Source organism: Mus pahari, chromosome 2 (genome assembly GCF_900095145.1).
Source record: "Mus pahari chromosome 2, PAHARI_EIJ_v1.1, whole genome shotgun sequence".
Taxonomy (NCBI): Eukaryota; Metazoa; Chordata; class Mammalia; order Rodentia; family Muridae; genus Mus; species Mus pahari.
In genome coordinates, this window is record NC_034591.1 from 53,799,379 (window position 1) to 53,819,751 (window position 20,373).

A 20,373-nucleotide genomic window follows, 5' to 3' on the forward strand; every position below is an offset into this window, starting at 1 on the left:
ATATATATATATATATATATATATATATATATGCAATGTATTCTGTAGACTCTCTCACACACATACATCAGAAGTTCTACACATACCTTCTCAATCCTCTGTTCCTAGAACTTACCCCTGCCCCCTAGTCTGGCTCCAACACAAACTTCTGGAAGGCAGGAACTGCATCCTAGCATAGAGTGCAGCAGGTGGCATGTGACAGACACTGAAAGTGAGAGATAGGGCTTTGCTTATAATCTAAGTCCCCACTCACTAGATGCCCTGGGAAAGCCGAGATGTAAGAAGCCAGAGAGAAGGCCAGAGGGACAGAGAAGCATAAAGTAGTCCCTGTCATTGGGATCTGCTTGTCATCCAGTATTATGTAGAAGTAACTTGCTTTCTGAAGCCAAACCTGACTTAATAGAATGCCCCCAATGAAGTCTGGAAGGAATCCAGGGGCAGGGTTGAGAGGGAATGTAGAGGAGCAAGTGGCGGCATGGTCAAATCATTAAATCTGAAAGAAAAGCAAAGAGTGAAGAAACGTTTTTATTATTGAAAGAAAAGGGGCTGGAGAGATGGCTCAGTGGGTAAGAGCACTGACTGCTCTTCTGAAGGTCCCGAGTTCAAATCCCAGCAACCACATGGCGGTTCACAATCACCTGTAATGAGATCTGACACCCTCTTCTGGTGTGTCTGAAGACAGTTACAGTGTACTTATGTATAATAATAAATCTTTGGGTCAGAGCGAGCAGGACCGACCAGAGAGAGTGGAGTTGACCAGAGCAAGCAGGAGTCCTAAAAATTCAATTCTCAACAACTACATGAAGGCTCACAACCATCTGCATAGCTACAGTGTACTCACATACATAAAATAAATAAATCTTTAAAAAAAAAAAAAAGAAAGAAGAGAAGGGAGGGGAGGGGAGGAGGGAAGTAGGTGAGAGGGGGAGGAGGGGAAGGAAAGAAGGAGGGAGGAGGAGGGGAGGGGAAATAGGAAAGAAGGAGGAACAGGGGAGGGTGGGGAGCAGAGGGCAGGGGGAGGAGGGAGGAGGAGAAGGAGAATTTTAGTAGTAAAAGATCATGTCGAAATGACTTATAGGTAATCTCTACTTCTAGACCAATTTACTCCCATGATCTTACCGCATGAAGAAACATGCTGTACACAGATGGAATTACAGACTTGCAGAGCCACGCCTGGCACAGAGGCTACTATAACCACACACAATGCTACTCTGTGTTTACTTTTGTGTTAATGAAGTTGAGATTATGTTTCTTTCTTCTTTGGTCCAGCCTCACATTACCGCTTTTCAAATTCATACATTAAAAAGAGTGACCGGCCCAACTTGGGATCCATCTCCTGGGAGGACACCACGGCCTGACACTATTACTGATGCTATGATGTGCTTACAGACAGGAGCCTGCATGGCTGTCCCCTGAGAGGCCCTACCAGCAGCTGACTGAGACAAAAAGATACACCCAACCACTGGACTGAAGTCTGGGACCCGTATGGTTGAATTAGGGGGAGGATTGAAGAAGCTGAAGGGAAGGGTGACCCCATAGGAAGACCAGCAGTCTCAGTTTATCTGGATTCCAGGGAGCTCTCAGAGATGGAGCCACCAACCAGGAGGACCAAACAGTCCGGTCGGAGGCCCCTGGCACAAATAGAGCAGAGTTCTGCCTGGTCTGGCCTCAGTGGGAGAAGATGTGCCTAATCCTTGAGAGACTTGAGGCCCCAGGGGAGGAGGAGGTCTGGGGGGACACCCTCTCGGAGGTAAGGGGGAGGAGGAATGGGATGAAAAATTTTGGGAAGGGGACAAGGGAGGGGGGAGATGGGAATGTAAATAAATAATAAAAATTGAAAAAAATTTCTGTAAGGACATCCGTCAATTGATCTCACACCGATATCTCTTGTTATCAATATTGTAGCTAATGAAATAGTGGTTTCAGAAATAATTGATGTGGCTAGTCTGACACTAGTGAGTTGTCAGTACTAATCGATATCAAAATGATTGCTATAAGCCTCCTTGTTTGCTTTGCATTTTTTTTCCCCTAGAGTATGTGCCCTCGAAGCAATGACCTTCCTTAAATAAACTTACACATTCATCTTTCAGTGCTTGTTATTTTTGTCCACACACCTGCGTGGGCACTGCTGCGGGAGCCTTGCACTCTGCAGCAGGGAAACTTTGTATTCTGCAGTGTTTACTGCTGGTCAGCCCTATGAAAAACCGAAATGCACTTCCTGTGCCAGTGCCCGCCCCCAGGCTGTGGCCGCTAGCCAGTAGGAAGAAGAGCCTGTCTCCTCAAGGACACGACAAAAACAGTTGCCAGACTCCTAATTTAGGCAGAGGCTCCCGTCTGCTCCCTTTGAACCGTTTCTGCAGCAACCATGGCCGCCTTCGTGACGCTCCTTACCAGAGCCAAGATGCCCATTGTGGGCCTGGGTACCTGGAAGGTGAGTGCGCAGTCTTTGGGCAGCTGCTTCTTTCAAGTGAGGACAGGTCTTGGCACTTCTTCCTCTTTGCATAGCATCTGCCTGACGGGTGGGGGTGGGGGTGGGGTAAGGCTGGAACTCTTCAGCCAGGACCCAAGTTGCTTTCCGGTTGTTTTTTTTTTGTTGTTGTTGTTGGTTTTTTTTTTTTTTTTTTTTTTTTTTTTTTGTGCCCCTTCAGGCCTCAAAGCTGGCTTCAAATTTCCCTAACAAGTGTCGGGTTCCCAGCTGTTCCTGGATTTTTACAAAGAACAGCAAACAATCCTCTCCAGGCAGTTATTCTCTTCGCAAGCATTTCCTCAGAATGACTTCACTGTTTACAGGTTTTCGCTGTGTATTTATTTCTGGTTGAATTATTTAGAACGGGAACACTGAGCTCCAAATGTCCCAGCTCCACTTGCTACCCATGCTGAAGGACTCCATTACCTACTTCAGAGTAGTCTGGGAGCCTGTGAAAGTTCAGTCTCAGACAGACCCCAGACCAGGCACGTTCACTTTCCAAATACCCCACTAGTTCCCACATATTAAAGCCCCAGCAGGATCAGGGTGACAGAGAGACTGAGCAAGAGTCAGCTCAGGTCCCACCCTGACTGTGTTAATCTCACCTGGCAAGTGGCTCCGAGGCTCATCTCAATGCTTCGTGAAGCGGTTTTGGACCAAACCAGAACCTACACATCCATCAAAACAATAACTAACCATGTGCAGATCTCTGGGGAATCTACTCACATGGGAAATGTCACAGAGATGAACTTTCAGAATTACAGCAGCGGACGCAGAGACTGTAAAGGAGTTGGGTTCAGGATGAGGAAGGAGCCTTTGCTGCCAGAAAGGACCAAGTGCTCCTCAGTGCACGCGTGCAGGAGGGCGGGGCTTTCGGCCTGGACCACAGTGCCTCTGTGTGGCTCTGGCAGCAGTTTCTTGTCCCAGTGATGGCTCAGCTGTTGCTGTTTTATGAACTTTTAAAAATTAGATATATTCTTTATTTAAATTTCAAACATTTCCTGGTCCCACCTCCAGAATCCCCCTATCCTATTCCCCCTACCCCTGCTTCTATGAGGGTCTTCCCTCACCCTCCCACCTACTCCCACCTCCCTGCCCTGGCATTCCCCTACACTGGGGCATCAAGCCTTCACAGGACCAAGGGCCTCTCTTCCCATTGATGCCCGACAAGGCCATCCTCTACTACATAAGCGACTGGAGCCATGAGTCCCACCGTGTGTACTGTTTAGCTGGTGGTTTAGTCCCTGGGAGGTCTGGGGTGGCTGGTTGGTTGATATTGTTCTTCCTATGGGGTTGCAAACCCCTTCAGCTCCTTTAGTCCTTTCTTGAACTCCTCCATTGGGGACCCTGTGCTTAGTCCAATGGTTGGCTGCAAGCATCTGCCTCTGTATTTATCAGGCTCTGGCAGAGCCTCTCAGGAGACAGCTATATCAGGCTCCTGTTGGCATCCACAATAGTGTCTGGGTTTGGTGACTATGTATGGGATGGATCCCCAGGTAGGACAGTCTCTGGATGGCCTTTCCTCCAGTCTCTGCTCCACACTTTGCCTCCATATCTCCTCCTGTGAGTATTTTGTTCCCCTTTCTAAGAAGGACTGAAGCATCCATACTTTGGTCTTCCTTCTTCTTGAACTTCATGTGGTCTGTGAATTTTATCTTGGGTATTCCGAGCTTTTGTGTTAATATCCACTTATCAGTGAGTGCATACCATGTGTGTTCTTTTGTGACTGGGTTACCTAACTCAGGATGATATCCTCCAGATCCATCCATTTGTCTAAGCATTTCATAAATTCATTGTTTTTAATAGCTGAATAGCACTCCATTGTGTAAATGAACCACATTTTCTGTATCCATTCCTCTGTTGAGGGACATCTGGGTTCTTTCCAGCTTCTGACTATTATAAATAAGGCTGCTTTGAACATGGTGGAGCATGTGTCCTTATTACCAGTTGGAACATCTTCTGGGTATATGCCCAGGAGTGGTATTGCTGGATCTTCTGGTAGTACTATGTCCAATTTTCTGAGGAACCGCCAGACTGATTTCCAGAGTGGTTGTACAAGCTTGCAATCCCACCAGCAATGGAGGAGTGTTCCTCTTTCTGAACATCCTTGTCAGCATCTGCTGTCACCTGAGTTTTTGATCTTAGCCATTCTGACTGGTGGAATCTCAGGGTTGCTTTATTTGCATTTCCCTGATGACTAAGGATGTTGAACATTTCTTTAGCTGCTTCTCAGCCATTCGAGTTTCCTCAGTTGAAAATTCTTTGTTTAGCTCTGTACCTTATTTTATAGGGTTATTTGATTCTTTGGAGCCTAACTTCTTGAGTTCTTTGTATATATTGGATATTAGCATTTTATTGGATGGTAAAGATCTTTTCCCAATCTGTTGGTTGCCATTTTGTCCTATTGACAGTGTCCTTTGTCTTACAGAAGCTTTGCAATTTTATGAGGTCCCGATATTTGACAACTACATAAAGGATCCCTAGACTTTGTGAGAGATGCATTTATTTATTTATTTATTTATTTATTTTATTTATTTATTCATTGTTGTCTGAGATAGGCATACATAACTCTGGCAGACATAGAGCTTAGTAGACAGCTCAAACTGGTTCTGACCTCATAACTCTACCTCCCAAATGCTTGCAATTACAAGCGTGAGCTATGTCACTGAGAAGTTGAGGCTTCCAGGCTGGCCCAAATTCTCTGTCCCCCTGTGTTTGCCTCCCTGGTGCTGTGATTCAGGTTTTCACTAGTATGCTTGGCTCTTAGTGAGTTTTGAGGTTTTGTTTTTGAGGCGGGGTCTCACTGTGTAGCATGGCTAGTGTGTGGATTCTTGTGTAGAACAGGCTGCTCTCAAAATCACAGCTGTCAATCTGCCTCCGGGATTAAAAGCATGTAAAGGTGGTAACCAGGCCTGACTTAACTTTTTTTTTCATTTATCTGTTAGTACATTTCTGTGCATGCAAACATGTTCATAAAAGTGTTGAAGTGCCCTTTATGTTGTGGTGTGCACGTGGCCTTTGAAAGGATCATTTGCAAGAGTCAGTTCTCAGCCGGGGGTGGTGGCGCACTCCTTTAATTCCAGCAATTGGGAGGCAGAGGCAGGTGGATTTCTGAGTTCAAGGCCAGCCTGGTCTACAAAGTGAGTTCCAGGACAGCCAGAGGTACACAGTCAGTTCTCTCCCATGTGCTTCTAGGGCTTGAACTCAGGCCCTAGATTTGGCAGTAAGCCATATTCCATAAATGAAACCAACTTATATTATATGCTAACCATAAAAATTAATAAAATTGACTCTTTTCTTACAAAAAATTTTCTAAAGTGTGTTTTTCCCCAACCCCAGTGTCCACTTGAAATAAATAGATTCCAGATCCATGTGAATTCTGTTAGAGGAGGACCTGCCTGGAAGAACGACTTCTAATGGTCTTTTCTATTGCCTTTCAGTCTCCCCCAGATAAAGTCAGGGAAGCTGTGAAGGTGGCCATTGATGCTGGGTATCGCCACATTGACTGCGCATATGTGTATCAGAATGAGAATGAGGTGGGAGAAGCCATCCAAGAGAAGATCCAGGAGAAGGCTGTGAGGCGGGAGGACCTCTTCATCGTCAGCAAGGTACAGTGGTCCACTTGGTAGGCATGACTTCAAGGCAGGTGGAAGTGTCTAGGTGTGAGCAGCATCAAGAACTGTTATTAGCCTTTCCTGCTTGTTGTATTCTCTTAGCCTCTCTCTCCGTCATCATATCTCTGCATGAATATCCACACCAAGTTAGTACTCGTAAGAAAGTACTGTTGCTGGTCCCCCTGCCTCATTGTTCTCTTGTAGTAGAGATGGCTCCATGGAATCTCCCTTCCTATTTTCTGTCAGTGGCAGTGAGGAATATATTTAAGATGGCCCCTGAACCTTACTGCTCATCACTGTAGTCACAGTGACTCTGGCCCTGACAGTCCCAGACACGTGGATTTTGGAAATGGTGGAAACATTATGTCTTAGTCAGGGTTTCTATTCCTGCACAAACATCATGACCAAGAAGCAAGTTGGGGAGAAAAGGGTTTATTTGGCTTACATTTCCAAACTGCTGTTGATCACCCAAGGATACAGGACTGGAACTCAAGCAGGTCAAAAAGCAGAAGCTGATGCAGAAGCCATGGAGGGATGTTCTTTACTGGCTTGCCTCCCCTGGCTTGCTCAGCTTGCTTTCTTATAGAATCCAAAACTACCAGCCCAGGGATGGTCCCACCCACAAGGGGCCTTTCCCCCTTGATCACTAATTGAGAAAATACCTTACAGCTGGATCTCATGTAGGCATTTCCTCAACTAAAGCTCCTGTTCTGTGATAACTCCAGCTGTGTCAAGTTGACACAAAATTAGCCAGTACACATTATTTATTGTTTTGTAGATACCTTCTCTCCTTTCAATTCAGTAAAAAGTATGCATTATAAAATGCTATTACAAACCAGAGTTGTTGAGTCTGAGGTATTTGAGGCACTCTGGCTCTGCAGTGAACACTCTTGTTCCAGGACATTGTAACTGTTACAACAGATAGACCCCCTGTTGGAGTGGGCATGCCTGATGGGCTTGGAGATCAGAGAGTAATGAAAGGGTTAACTGCTCCCAGAGGCATCAGGACACTTGAATCTTAAGGGCTGGACCCAGTTCCTGCCCCCTGAGAGCTGACAGCCAAGGAAGAATAACACAGGAGTATCAGCTGTTAATCCAGTTATCAAATGTGCTACCACCCAGAGCAGGAAGAGCACACAGGCATGACTTTTGATTTGCTGAGTGCTGCTGACTGTCTGTTTTGCCTTTTTTTTTGTTTGTTTGTTTTGTTTTTTTGTTTTTTTTGAGACAAAGTTTCTCTGTGCAGTCCTGGCTGTCCTGGAACACACTTTGTAGACCAGGCCGGCCTCGAACTCAGAAATCCGCCTGCCTCTGCCTCCCCAGTGCTGGGATTAAAGGCGTGTACCACCACACCCGGCTTGTTTTGCCTTTCTTGACTAGCCTTATTACATATGAATCGTTTGTCCTGGGGTTAGAGCAGCTGTGGAGTGATTGTATAGTATTGTATAGTGATGTGTATAGTATAGTGATTGTGTAGTATGTGTGGCCTTTCTCTCCCTGGTTCTAATTCTCCCCTGTCACACCCTGCAGCTGTGGCCCACCTTCTTTGAGAAAAGCCTGGTGAAGAAAGCCTTCCAGAACACCCTCTCGGATCTGAAGCTGGACTACCTGGACCTGTATCTAATCCACTGGCCACAGGGATTTCAGGTTTGAGCTGCTCTTTGCCCTATCTGTAGCTGTCAAGCAGATGCCAGAGAATAGCAGCTGTGTTGGAGCCAGGGTGGGGGATGGGTTCTATCTGGAGTTTTGTGCACAACAGAAAGCCGACGACCTATAAAACAATCTGGGGCCGTATGTGTGGAGCACCACGCACTTATGTTTTCTTACAGTTGGTTTGAGAGAAACTGATTCTGGCCAGCTCAGACAAACTGCAAACTGGCCTGTCAGCTTCTCATTCATCCCCTGGGCAGAGGGGTTAGGAATCTCTTGGGACAGTCTTGTTTAATACACTTCAAGGATCAGCTCTCGTGTCAATGATAGCACCACCCCACTGGTGGGTAGCATCCAGGAACAAACCCCCAAATGTTGGCAGATATTCATTACAGTCTGAAGAGCTAAAGCTCAGTACCCAGGCCCTTACTCCTGCCTGCTCCTCAGAGCTGAAAGGGGTTAGTCAGGGTCTGGAGCAATGACTATGCAGTTGAGAACACTGACTCTCTTCCAGAGGATTGACTGCTAGTACCCGCATGGAGGTTCATAACCATCTGTAATTCCAGTTCCCAACATCTTCTTGGCCTCCACAGGAACTCGACAAGCATGTGGCACATACAGGCAAAACACCCATTCAAATTTAAAAAAAAAAAAAAGAAATTGCAGGGATGTGAATTTCTGCTGTCCAAGTGGATCAGTGTTGGTGATGATAGCACACTCAAACCTCAGCTAGAAACTGGGCAGGATGCTAGCCATGCCCTTTTGATGGAGTCTTTGAGTCTTTTTCTAATAGCCTTGAAACCAAAATGTCCCATAAGTTTCTGTGGATTTGGGTGTGTTGGGTTAATTTTCATGGTAACAATAATGGCTTTTTACAGCATATTAAGGATAGATGGTGAAGCAGTGCCCATCAGTGTCAGACACACAGGGGCTATAGCCCACAGTGGATTGATACATACATTTTATTGAAGTTTGCTGTCTAAAGTGTGTTCCCAGCGTGTGACAAATGGTGATGTGGTGTTTCTTTTTGGTATACCGTAAGCTGCCCGCAAACCTTGAAAACCAGGCACCCAGGTTAGATCCTAATGAGTCTTTTGTTTTGCATTTACAGTCTGGAAATGTCTTTTTACCCACAGATGATAAAGGCAATGCTCTCAGCAGTAAATATACGTTCTTGGATGCTTGGGAGGTAAGTTCCAGCTTCTCCAAGTGTGCTCAGAAAAAAAAAATTCTGGCAGGTCTCCTGAGATTCCACCTAAGTGCACTGTGTCATTACCACTATTTATAAGTTTTCTCTCTCTTTTCTAAACATCCATTTATCCATTTTGGAGAGAATGGCACTTGGAGAGGTCAGAGAACACTTCAACTATGTGGGTTTTTCAGGAATTAGGTCATCAATCTTGTCCTCGAGCACTGAGGCTGATAGCTCATGGACAGGAACGTGAGCACTTGAATTGGACTGCGAGAATCTCAAGAAGGGAGCACATTGTATATATTTATATTCTAGCAACTACTGCACAGGAACTTATAATGAATGAATTATAAGTTCATTTTCAATTTTTAGCTGCTACTATAAGATTGGATAATTTTGGGAAGTTCAGAACAAGATTACTGTGGGTAATAAGAAAAAAAAAAAAAAGCCAAAACCTTGGGTTGATTCCATTTTGGCTAATGTCTTAGTCAGGGCTTCTATTCCTGCACAAACATCATGACCAAGAAGCAAGTTGGGGAGGAAAGGGTTTATTCAGCTTATATTTCCATACTGCTGTTGATCACCAAAGGATGCAGGACTGGAACTCAAGCAGGTCAGAAAGCAGGAGCTGATGCAGAAGCCATGGAGGGATGTTCTTTACTGGCTTGCTCAGCCTGCTTTCTTATAGAACCAAGACTACCAGCCCAGAGATGGCACCACCCACAAGGGGCCCTCCCACCTTGATCACTAATTGAGAAAATGCCTTACAGCTGGATCTCATGGAGGCCTTTCCCCAACTGAAGCTCCTTTTTCTGTGATAACTCCAGCTGTGTCAAGTTGACACAAAACTAGCCAGTACAGCTAATTCCACCTAGTTAATAGGATAGATTTCAGCCCAACTGCAGCTCTAGGCTAGGTGTTCCTACTAGGATCCATGAATGTTCATGGTCTTCCTCAAAGCACACCAAACTGTGTTTGGTAGGGAGGAGAGGAATTACAACTCAGGTGCTTACTCAGATAGGCATGGGTATAGGCTGATAATCACAGTTATGATGGGGGCAGAGGTAGGAGGTTGTTGGCATACACACACACAGACACACACACATGCACAGACACACACACACAGACACACACAGACACATACACACACACACACACACATATATATGTATATGTATCTATCTATCTATCTATCTATCTATCTATATATATATATATATTCTATTGTATTGGGTTCTTATATCTCCCTTCTAATCCTTAATACATGGTCTCTTCCAAGCCCCCAACACTAGGTAGGAGGGAAAGAATGTTAGAGGGGAAAAGGGGTGTAAGTTTCTGCTGATAAGAGGCATTGAGTTCCTTGGGGCAAGCCCAATTTTCATCAGGTCAGGATATCCCCAAACTTTTTTTGTCTCCTTGCTCATGACCACTTGACAAACTGCAACAACAGGAACTAGGAGCAGCAGGGGGGAAGCAGCAGCCAAGTCCACAGGCCTTCTGGGGACTCTCTCATTTATACCCACTCCAGAGTCCCCAAAATTAAACTCTCTGTAGGTAGCAAAATCATACCCCTGCTAGTGCATGAAGCAAATCATAATCACCTGCTGTGAAGCAGCCTCTTATCCCACACCTGGGAGTAAAACAAAAATGTATTCACGGAACATAACTGGATTTTTAAAGAAAGCAAAACTCTCACTACAGGAAGTTCACCATTCAAAGTCCACCTTGGCTGCAGAATAAGGTCAAAACCAATCTGTTTGACTTAGAGAGACCCTGTCTCAAAATTGACAGAGCCAATGTAGAATTCTGCGGAATCATTCAGCTATGAAGTGCTTATCTGGCTCATGAGGAACCCTACGTTCAATCTGCAATACCACAAAATAGAACTCAAAAAGAGAACCAATGGGAGTGATTCTTGGCACAGGGACTATTTCCTGGATAACCAGGTCTGGGTGAGTTGAGAACAGAAAGTATACAAAATCTGCCTTTTCCTTTCTTATTACATCTGAGTTGGGGAAGAGTAGGAGGGCTGGAAGCCCAGCTATGAGGCCACCACAGTCTAGACCAAAATTCCCCTTTAGTGCTTCACTTAACCTGCCATGCAGGACCAGGAATAAGCATACCAGCATCCCTGCATCTTCTTATAGACATCTAAATCATCAGTTCTCAACCTGTAGGTTGAGACTCCTTGGGGAGTGGGGATCACATATCAGATATCTCGCATATCAAATATTTACATTATAATTCATAACAGTAGCAAAATTATAATTAAGAAGTAGCAACAAAAATAATTTTATGGTTGAGTGTCATCAAAACATGAGGAAGTGTACCAAAGGGTTGCAGCATTAGGAAGATGGAGAACCACTGATCTAAATGATATTCTTCCCTGTGACAGGGCATGGAGGAACTGGTGGACCAGGGGCTGATAAAAGCTCTGGGCGTTTCCAACTTCAACCACTTCCAGATTGAAAGGCTCCTGAACAAGCCTGGACTGAAACATAAGCCAGTGACCAACCAGGTAAGTTCTGTTTGGTGTAGGGTCCTGGTCTGTGCCTGCTTCAGCACCAGGAGTTCAATACAGTCTGCAGTCTCCTCTCTCAGGTCTGTGTTCAGGATGTTTAGAGAGGTGGGATTTCTGGGTCTGGTTTATAGCATATCTATCAATGAGTTGCATTTAGTCTTTTCATCTTTTCTTGTGTGGAAAGGTCCTCTGAGCCACTCAGAAAGCAGGCCTACTTCCTAGTGATGGAAGATGTTTTCTCTTGCAGGTCGAGTGTCACCCTTACCTCACCCAGGAAAAATTGATCCAGTACTGTCACTCCAAGGGCATCTCTGTCACAGCCTACAGTCCCCTGGGTTCCCCAGACAGGCCTAGGTGAGGCTGTTGGGCCCACGCCAGGGGAGTCAGGGTATCCCCAAAAACAGGAGAGGTAGGGAGCCCCGGGGAGAGTTCTCTTTTCTTTGTGAAGGGAAGGGCGCCCTGGAATGGGTTCGCCCCGAGAGAGGGACCTGTGCCTTGGAAAGCATCGCTGTACAGGCGGTGTCCGGTGAACTCTCGCTGGCCCTTGAAAATCTGGGGGAGAGGGTGTAAATCTCGTGCGGGGCCGTACCCATATCCGCAGCAGGTCTCCAAGGTGAACAGCCTCTGGCAAACTAAGAATTTCTTCTTTATTTTTAATGTCCTTCCCAGCAGATGTCAACAGTCTACACTGTCGGTATATTGTCCCGTGAACGTGAGCCATGTCAAAGGCCTACCAGCTATCGGTGTAGATATTGATAGCCTTCCCTTCTGCTAGCCTTAAGGCTCTTGAATTAATGCAATGAGTTCTGCTCTCTGGGCTGACATGCCCTCAGGTAGACTGCTGGCCCATATGACAGATTTCCCATCCACCACCGCTGCCCGGGCCCTCCACTTACCTTCTACCACAAAACTGCTTCTGTCAGTAAACCAAGTCATTGCTTCTGAGCAGGGTCGGTCCACGAGGTCTGGTCAGACTCCAGTTTTCCTCCACCAGTACTTCTTCACACTTATGTACTGGGGCTTCATCAGCCTCAGGTAATAAGGTAGTGAGGTTAAGACTGGCAGGGGGTGCAAAACTTACTCGTTCTGTCAGCAGTAAACTTTGGTAATGTGTCATCCGGGCGTTGGTCATCCAGCTGTCAGGTGGCTGCCTGATAACACTCTTGAGCGAGTGTAGGGTCACCACGGTGATTCTCTGCCCCATTGTCAGCTTCACAGCTGTAGCTGCCACTATCGCTCATAGGCAGGGAGGCCACTCACTAGCCACAGAGTGCAGTTTCTTTGATAGGTACTTTACTTAATGGTGTTCAAAACACTGAAAATTCTGTGCCTGAGTTGACCAGGAAGTCTATGGGGTTCCCTCCACTTTTAATGTATCCTTAGGCTCAGGGAGGGGGGCTGAGCCCCATCTCCCTTAGTCTTTATCTTCTTTGAGAGACAGTACCTTTACCCCCTGTTTTAATTTAGGGCATTTATGGGCCCAGTGGCCAGTATCCTTGCAGTATGCACATTGGTCTCTTTTTAGGCGTGGTCTGTCTCCTCTGGTCCTTGCAGTTTTCTGTCTCCCAGGTCCCCTAACTTTCTAGTCCTGCCTCTCCTGTCTCTTTCTCTTACTGTGGCCAGAATCCTAGTCAAAACCTTTTCCCGTCTCCTATCTCTTCTCTTTATTCTCTCTCCTTTTTCTCTTTTTCTCTTCCCAGCTTTTCATCTTCTGTCTCTCTCTCTCTCTTGTGATACACTTTCTCAGCTTTCTTAACCACATTCTCTACAGTATAATTCTGCAATCCCTCAATCTGCTATAAGCCTCCATGAACCTCTCAAAACAAACAAACAAACAAACAAACAAACAAAAACCTGAGGGGGGCTCAGTTGTCCCCTGCATAACTTCTCTTCTCTTCTCTTCTCTCTCTCTCTCTCTCTCTCTCTCTCTCTCTCTCTCTCTCTCTCTCTCTCTCCACTTTCTCTGTCCTTTTTACTAGATCATGTAACTCACCCTCCGGTAACCCTTTTAAACTCTGAAGTTTCTTTCTGATATCCAGGGGAGTGGAGAAATGGGCCTGTATGGAGATGACTCCAATTAAGAAGGCATATTTAAACTGAGTCGCACACAAAGAACACAGAATATGAGATCGTTTATCCATACAGTCTCCAAGAATTAACACCATTGTCAGCTCTGAGCTATATATTGACTATTAAAGCTTAATTATTTAACCTTTTAAAACATCATCTACAGCACACAATCTAATTATCTGTGCTGAAGCAGGAGGAAACTCAAAAGAATAAACATGTGATTCAATTCACATACACTTTTCTCTTGCCAAACAATTGCTGTGGGCACATTTAACAACCATAGCTAAAATAAGCAGCTAGTATTTAATTACCATTGATTGTAATTGATAACAATTATAAAAGCTTCCTTTATTTTCTGCAATGCCCCTCGATCTTTACCAATCAATTATTTTTAATTATCTATACCACAATTTTCTAGATTGACTAAAAGCCTAAATATTATAAAGACGTTTTCTCTGAATTTTATGTAGCAACAACTACTTTCCAGAACTTTAAAACTCATTGTGAGAGCAAATATTTGAAGCAAACTCTTTTTAGAGGCATTAACTAGCGAACACTTTTTACTCTGAAAGATTCAAACTCTTAGCTTCTTGTGTTGAAGCAGAGACAATAAAAATTTCTTACATAATTTAAGGCTATATTATTTTAGCCATACCTAGAGGCAAAATTTTCCACTGATTACAAGCTCACTAGAAGCAAACACTTTACAATCTATAATAATTTTATCTGAAGTAGGCAAGCCAGATCAAAGTTTTAGACAATTGTAGGAACCTGGCAATCAACAGAGGAAAATAACCAGTACTGAAGGGGTTAAAGAGGTCTGCACTTTCCCTGCCACTGTGCACAGCTTTTTTTTTTTTTCTTTATTTACATTTAAATGCTATCCCTATACCCCCCCCCCCCCCTCCCCTACCCACCCACTCCCACTACTTGGCCCTGGCCTTCCCCTGTGCTGGGTCATATAAAGTTTACAAGACCAAGGGACCTCTCTTCCCAATGATGGCTGATTAGGCCTTCTTCTGCTACATATGCAGCTAGAGACACGAGCTCAGGGGGTACTGGTTAGTTCATATTGTTGTTGCACCTACAGGGTTGCAGCCCCCTACAACTCCTTGGGTACTTTCTCTAGCTCCTCCATTGGGAGCCCTGTGTTCCAACCAATAGCTGACTGTGAGCATCCACTTCTGTGTTTGCCAGGCACTGGCATAGCCTCACAAGAGGCTGCAATATCAGGGTCCCTTCAGCAGAATCTTGCTGGCATGTGCATTAGTATCTGGGTTTGTTGGCTGATGATGGGATGGATTCCCGGATAGGGTAGACTCTGGATAGTCCATTCTTTCATCTTAGCTCTAAATTTTGTCTCTGTACCTATATCCTTTCATGGGCATTTTGTTCCTTATTCTAAGGAGGAATGAAGTATCCACACGATGGTCATCCTTCTTGGTTTTCCTGTGTTTTGCATAATGTATCTTGGGTATTCTAAGTTTCTGGGCTAATATCCGCTTATCAGTGAGTGCATATCTAGTGACTTCTTTTGTGATTGGGTTACCTCACTAAGGATGATATCCTCCAGATATATCCATTTGCCCAAGAACTTCATAAATTCATTGTTTTTAATAGCTGAGTAGTACTCCATTGTGTAAATGTACCACAGTTTCTGTATCCATTCCTCTATTGAGGGACACCTGGGTTCTTTCCAGCTTCTGGCTATTATAAATAAGGCTGCTGTGAACATAGTGGAGCATGTGTCCTTATTACCAGTTGGAAGGTCTTCTGGGTAAATGCCCAGAAGAGGTATTGCTGGATCCTCCGGTAGTACTATGTCCAATTTTCTGAGGAACTGCCAGACTGATTTCCAGAGTGGTTTTCATGGAGCCAGCTCCGCCTCTGCTCCTGGGCCTGGGCAGTTTAATGGCAGAGATCCGGGCTGATGCATACCCCACGCAAGAGATAGAGGCATCGACCCCGAGGCTCAAAAGCTAGGGGTTTTTATAGGGAGAGGGTAGGGGGTTGGGGGAACTTTTGGGGAACTTGGCGAAGCTTCACACAATTGGCTTGATTATAAGTCAGTAGAATAATACATGCAGGTTGTAGCATCAACAATTCCAGGGAGGGTCAGCGAGACCCAGGCCGCTAGATGGCCAATGAGTCAATCAAAAAAAAAAAAAAAAAAAAAAAACCCAAAACAGTTCCTGTGTTTATGTCTATCCTTGGGGCCACCCATCCTCAGGAATGTCCAAACAAGGGGCTCTCCTGGACATGCCTGGACTTGTTATTGTAAGATCTTCAGCTAACACGCTGGACTTGCCTCAGGCCTTCAAGTTCCTAATATTGCCCTATTTGTCTCATGTTATACTTTTGACTATAAGTTCTTTGCTTTTCTTGAATTCAATTCCTTTCAAGGCTTCAGAGTACTGGCTGTTTCTTTTATCGCTCTTAAAACTGGCATTTCATAATTTGTAAACATTTGTATGTACTTTCCAAGACACAAGAAAGAATGTGTCTATCTCTGGCAATGTGTTGGGTCACCCAAAAGGGAATGCAGCTGTAATGATGTTTGGAAAAACCAAACAGTGGTCATGGCTGATGCTCAGAGAACGTGACATTTCCATCCTGCAGGGCTCGGTCACACTTTCCAACCTCTAAAGCTCCTGGTCCCGTCAATGGACTTGGGATAGACACAAAGCTTTCCATTTTTCTGCTTGCCTGAGGGATGGAGGAGGCTGTGGTGCTTAGCCTCGACACTGTCCTGGCAGGGATGCTCACAAGCATGTCCTAGCCATGGTGATTTTCACTCCAGCCTTCTTTCTGACTCTAGTGCCAAACCAGAGGACCCCGTATTACTAGAGATTCCCAAGATCAAAGAGATTGCTGCGAAGCACAAGAAGACTGCAGCACAGGTAAAAAATGAGTATTTCTCCCTTTTCTCTTTTTATCTGGCAATGTATTCTTGTAATCCTGTGTTGCTTTTAAACAAAATCTCACTCATTTGATTTCCTAATGAAGACTCAGGAGCTAGGTGCTGGGGTGAAAGCCTGCTAGCTCAGAGAGCCAGAGGAAGCCTCTAGTTGATCTTTCTTCTCAGCGGATGTACCAAAAGGCAGCTCTCCTTTCTGCACGTCTCAAAAAAACCCTCAAATTGAATGTCCCTTCTTTCTACTTCCCATATGTCTCTCTATCCATTCTCCCGACTTCCTCTTACTCTCTATGTTTTTTTTTTCTATGTTCACTCTGTCAACTGGTTCCTTGCTTCACCTCTTGACCTATGGTTGACCTCATTTAATCCTGTTTACAATAAACAGGAAGTTCTTGGATTAAAGGTGTATGTTAGGATTGAGCCACGTCACAAGTAGAAATAGTTTTTTTTTTTTTTTTCCAGTAAATAACACAACGTCAGGGTTTACAGTGTGATCAAATACCCTGCAACACTCTTGTGTTTTATTTGTATTGCCTTCTTTTAATCTGATGGAGGGGAAGAATTAAGAAATGTAAGTCTGTTGGGCTCTCAAGCAAATACAGCTGGCATCAGAGAAATACTCTCTGTCCATCAGTTGCCTGTCAATGACCACAGGCTACCCTCCTCCTTCTAGGGAAACTGCACTCTTGCTCCCAGGATCCGGGGACATAAGTTGAAGACTCACAAGCATCTCTAATAATAAGTCACAGAGAAATATAGATATATTTTATTCATTTCACTAGGAGAAGTTCTATATAGGTAAATGAATGCCTGTTCTCCCCTCTTTGTGCACAGGTTCTGATTTGGTTCCATATAGAGAGGAACGTGGTGGTGATCCCCAAATCTGTGACACCTTCTCGAATACAGGAGAACATTCAGGTAAGACCTGGGCTGTTCATCTGCTATTCCTCAGTTGAGTGGGCTTAGAGAAGATCCTGTCCTTAAGCTTTAACCAAATCTTGTCATTGCCAGTGTGTTTTCCTTTCTTCCAACTACCTTATCAACTCTTAGGCTCTGTAGCTGGCCTCAATAGAGATACAGTGGTCACTTGTGGGTCAAGGATGGGTTGGAGGTAGGCACTAGCAACAGCCTGTCTGGTAGAGCACAAGGGTGCTTTATCTAACTGGAAAGATTTCTGATTACTCTCCAGCACTTAGAGCACAGGCCACACACTGTCCTGGTCAACTGTGGGCTATCTTGGTCTACTCACCCACCTTTGTGCAGAAGGGAATAGAATGGATTGAAAGAACTTGTCTCTGACAGGCCCTTCAAGGATTTCAGTCATTGCACACACTTGCATACCTACAAATCCTGCTTGTGTAACATCAATCCTTCTTAAATAACCCACTCATAATTTACAGAATAATTTGGATGCAATGTATACATAATGGGAGAAACACCTAGAACCTCAGATCCCACCAGCACTTTCCTTGCTAAGGATGGTTTTGGAACTCTTGTCTTTCTAGGTCTTCGACTTCCAGTTGAGTGAGGAAGACATGTCCGCCATTCTCAGCTTCAACAGGAACTGGAGGGCCTGTGGCCTGTTTGCGTAAGTGGTACCAGGTTAAGTGGGAGGTTCATTAGGCCTCTCCCTAAGGGTAAAGGGTTAATAGGAAGGGATAGAAGGCATGTGGGATTATGGGATGATTTTTGTCTTCAAATACTATTTTCTGGCAGGTGTGAAAAGTTAAAAAGAAAAGTTTGAGTCCTGGGGAATCACTAAGGGCAGAGACATTGTCATTTGATGTTCAGCTTCTGAATCTTACACACAGAGAGAGGATTTTAAAGAAAGGAACTGTCACTGCTGTGTGGGAGTCAAGATTTCCTTCCCTCACTCATTCACCCAGTGACTTCCTGCAATGTGCTATGGCCAGGAATAGTCTACATGTTTGGGACATCACACTACAAGCTTCCTGTTCCCAGCTTCATATTCTACAGAGGGAAACTAAAGAAACTCTGATCTCAGTTACATATATCAATCAGAGAGTGACAAATACCATACAGAAAAGTGAAGCAGGACAAATGGTATAGCTACCTTTTGTAATAGACACTTTAATACAAGACTATCCATGGGAAGCTGTGCTGACAAAGTCACAGATGAAGGAAGTGAAGGGTGAGCCATGTGCATATTTAGGGGAACGGCATCTGTAGCAATGAGAGCAAGTGTGAATGGCCTTCGGTGAGAGGTTTAGACTACTTGACCAAGGAAACCAACAATGGTGGGGCACAGTGAGTGGGGGTACTTTAGGCAGAAGGCAAGCCAGGGACGCACAGTGCACAGGGACGCCACTGCATGTACCAAGAGAACGACACTGACTATAGAAACCGAGAAGCCAGGAGAGGGTTTTGAGCAGAGCAACATGGAAGTAGTACAATAATCCAAGGAGGATGACAGTTCCTGGACTTGGGTCACAGTGGCAGAGATGAGGAAGATCAGATTCAGGATAAATAGAAAACAGCTATTTGAGTTTGCCAAATGTTTTCTTTCTTTCCTTTCCTTTTCTTTCCTTTCCTTTTCTTTTCTTTTCTTTTCTTTTCTTTTCTTTTCTTTTCTTTTCTTTTCTTTTCTTTTCTTTTCTTTTCTTTCTTTCTTTTTTTCTTTTTTTCTTTCTTTCTTTTAAAATATGGGTTTGTTTGCCTTTTTGTGTGTGTGTGGTTATTATAAGAGAAACTTCTTCCCATAGGAGAAGTCAGGAACCTGCTTGGGATGTGTTTATGATGTTTATTTGGCATGAAGTAGGATTGCCACATGGAGTTCGATACGCGAGTGAGGTCACAGACTGAAGGACTCAGATGTAAAACCAGCTGGCTTGTACCTGAAACTCTGCCACTTACTCATTAGTGATGGGGCCTTGGGTAGTTTGGATGAGGTCACCAAGTTGATTTATCTACAAAGAGATGACAATATGAGTCACAGCTAACCTTCAGTGACTACTCATTTAGCATATAGTAGACACTTTAAGCTCTTTGCTTATATTAGTATCGTATTTACTACTCATAGTCAGTCTGTCAATCTCAATAGTCTTTCCCGCTTCGCAGCAATGTGAGAATAAACTGAAAGAATGGTTCTGAGACCCTCAGCTGTGTATTGGCTTGCTTACAATCTCTCATGATGACAATTTACTAGTGACCAAGTCACTGGTTGCTTGGGGGGCCCTCCTTCAAATACTTGACTCATACTTTAGGGGGAGGGTCATGGTCTATGCATCACCATCTAATTTTCTCATGGTTTTATGGAAGAAGAGGCTGAGAAAGCACAAACATGCTGAATAGACCACCTAAGAGTGCATCTTAGATCATACCCATTGCTTCCGTGGAACCATTTCTTCTCCTTGCTTGTTATTGCAGAGCAAGTCATAACGAGGACTTCCCTTTCCATGCGGAATACTGAAGCTGAGCTACCAGATGCGCTTACCTGGAGGACACGCTTCACTGATTTGCAACCCGCTCCTCCTGACTCCTATTTTTGCCAAGCCTATTGGATATCATACCGGGCCAGCCACGACAGTGCAATTCTGCATTTAAATTCTCACATTCAACTAGAAGCAGACTGTCACAGGAAAATGCATCTCAGCAAAGGACAATGTTTTTCACTAATTTGACACCTGGCCGGATGTTTGTCAGAAACCAGGAACACTAATAACACTGAAGATTAAAAAGATTAAATAATAAAAATAGCAGTAATCATATATATTTTCAACAGTCAGAATACTTTTTGAATGATGAACTTTTGGGTTCAACTCTTATTATTCATATTTTACCATGAGAAAACAGAGGCATGAGGGAGCCAAGAACTTGCTGAAGCTCCCAGGTAGTCCGTGGCTAAAGCAAGTTTCAAAGGAAGGTGCTCTCAAGAGACTTCAGGGCAGTTTGATCCTCCTCCTCCTCCTCCTCCTCCTCCTC

The 20,373-nt window shown here is 44.4% G+C and overlaps 1 protein-coding gene across 1 annotated transcript in view; it reads left to right on the plus strand.

Moving 5' to 3' along the window:
* LOC110315313 (aldose reductase-related protein 2-like) overlaps positions 1–20,159 on the plus strand; it is a 44,839-nt gene extending 24,680 nt beyond the window's left edge. The window contains exons 1-10 of the mRNA XM_021189402.2: positions 2,256–2,431; positions 5,908–6,075; positions 7,612–7,728; positions 8,843–8,920; positions 11,319–11,441; positions 11,692–11,798; positions 16,333–16,414; positions 17,266–17,349; positions 17,937–18,019; positions 19,819–20,159. Coding sequence (XP_021045061.1) covers positions 2,366–2,431; positions 5,908–6,075; positions 7,612–7,728; positions 8,843–8,920; positions 11,319–11,441; positions 11,692–11,798; positions 16,333–16,414; positions 17,266–17,349; positions 17,937–18,019; positions 19,819–19,861 — 951 coding nt within the window. The 5' untranslated portion in view covers positions 2,256–2,365 and the 3' untranslated portion in view covers positions 19,862–20,159. Of the gene's footprint in view, positions 2,432–5,907; positions 6,076–7,611; positions 7,729–8,842; positions 8,921–11,318; positions 11,442–11,691; positions 11,799–16,332; positions 16,415–17,265; positions 17,350–17,936; positions 18,020–19,818 lie in introns of the transcript that reaches the window.
* The last annotated feature ends 214 nt before the right edge of the window (positions 20,160–20,373 follow it).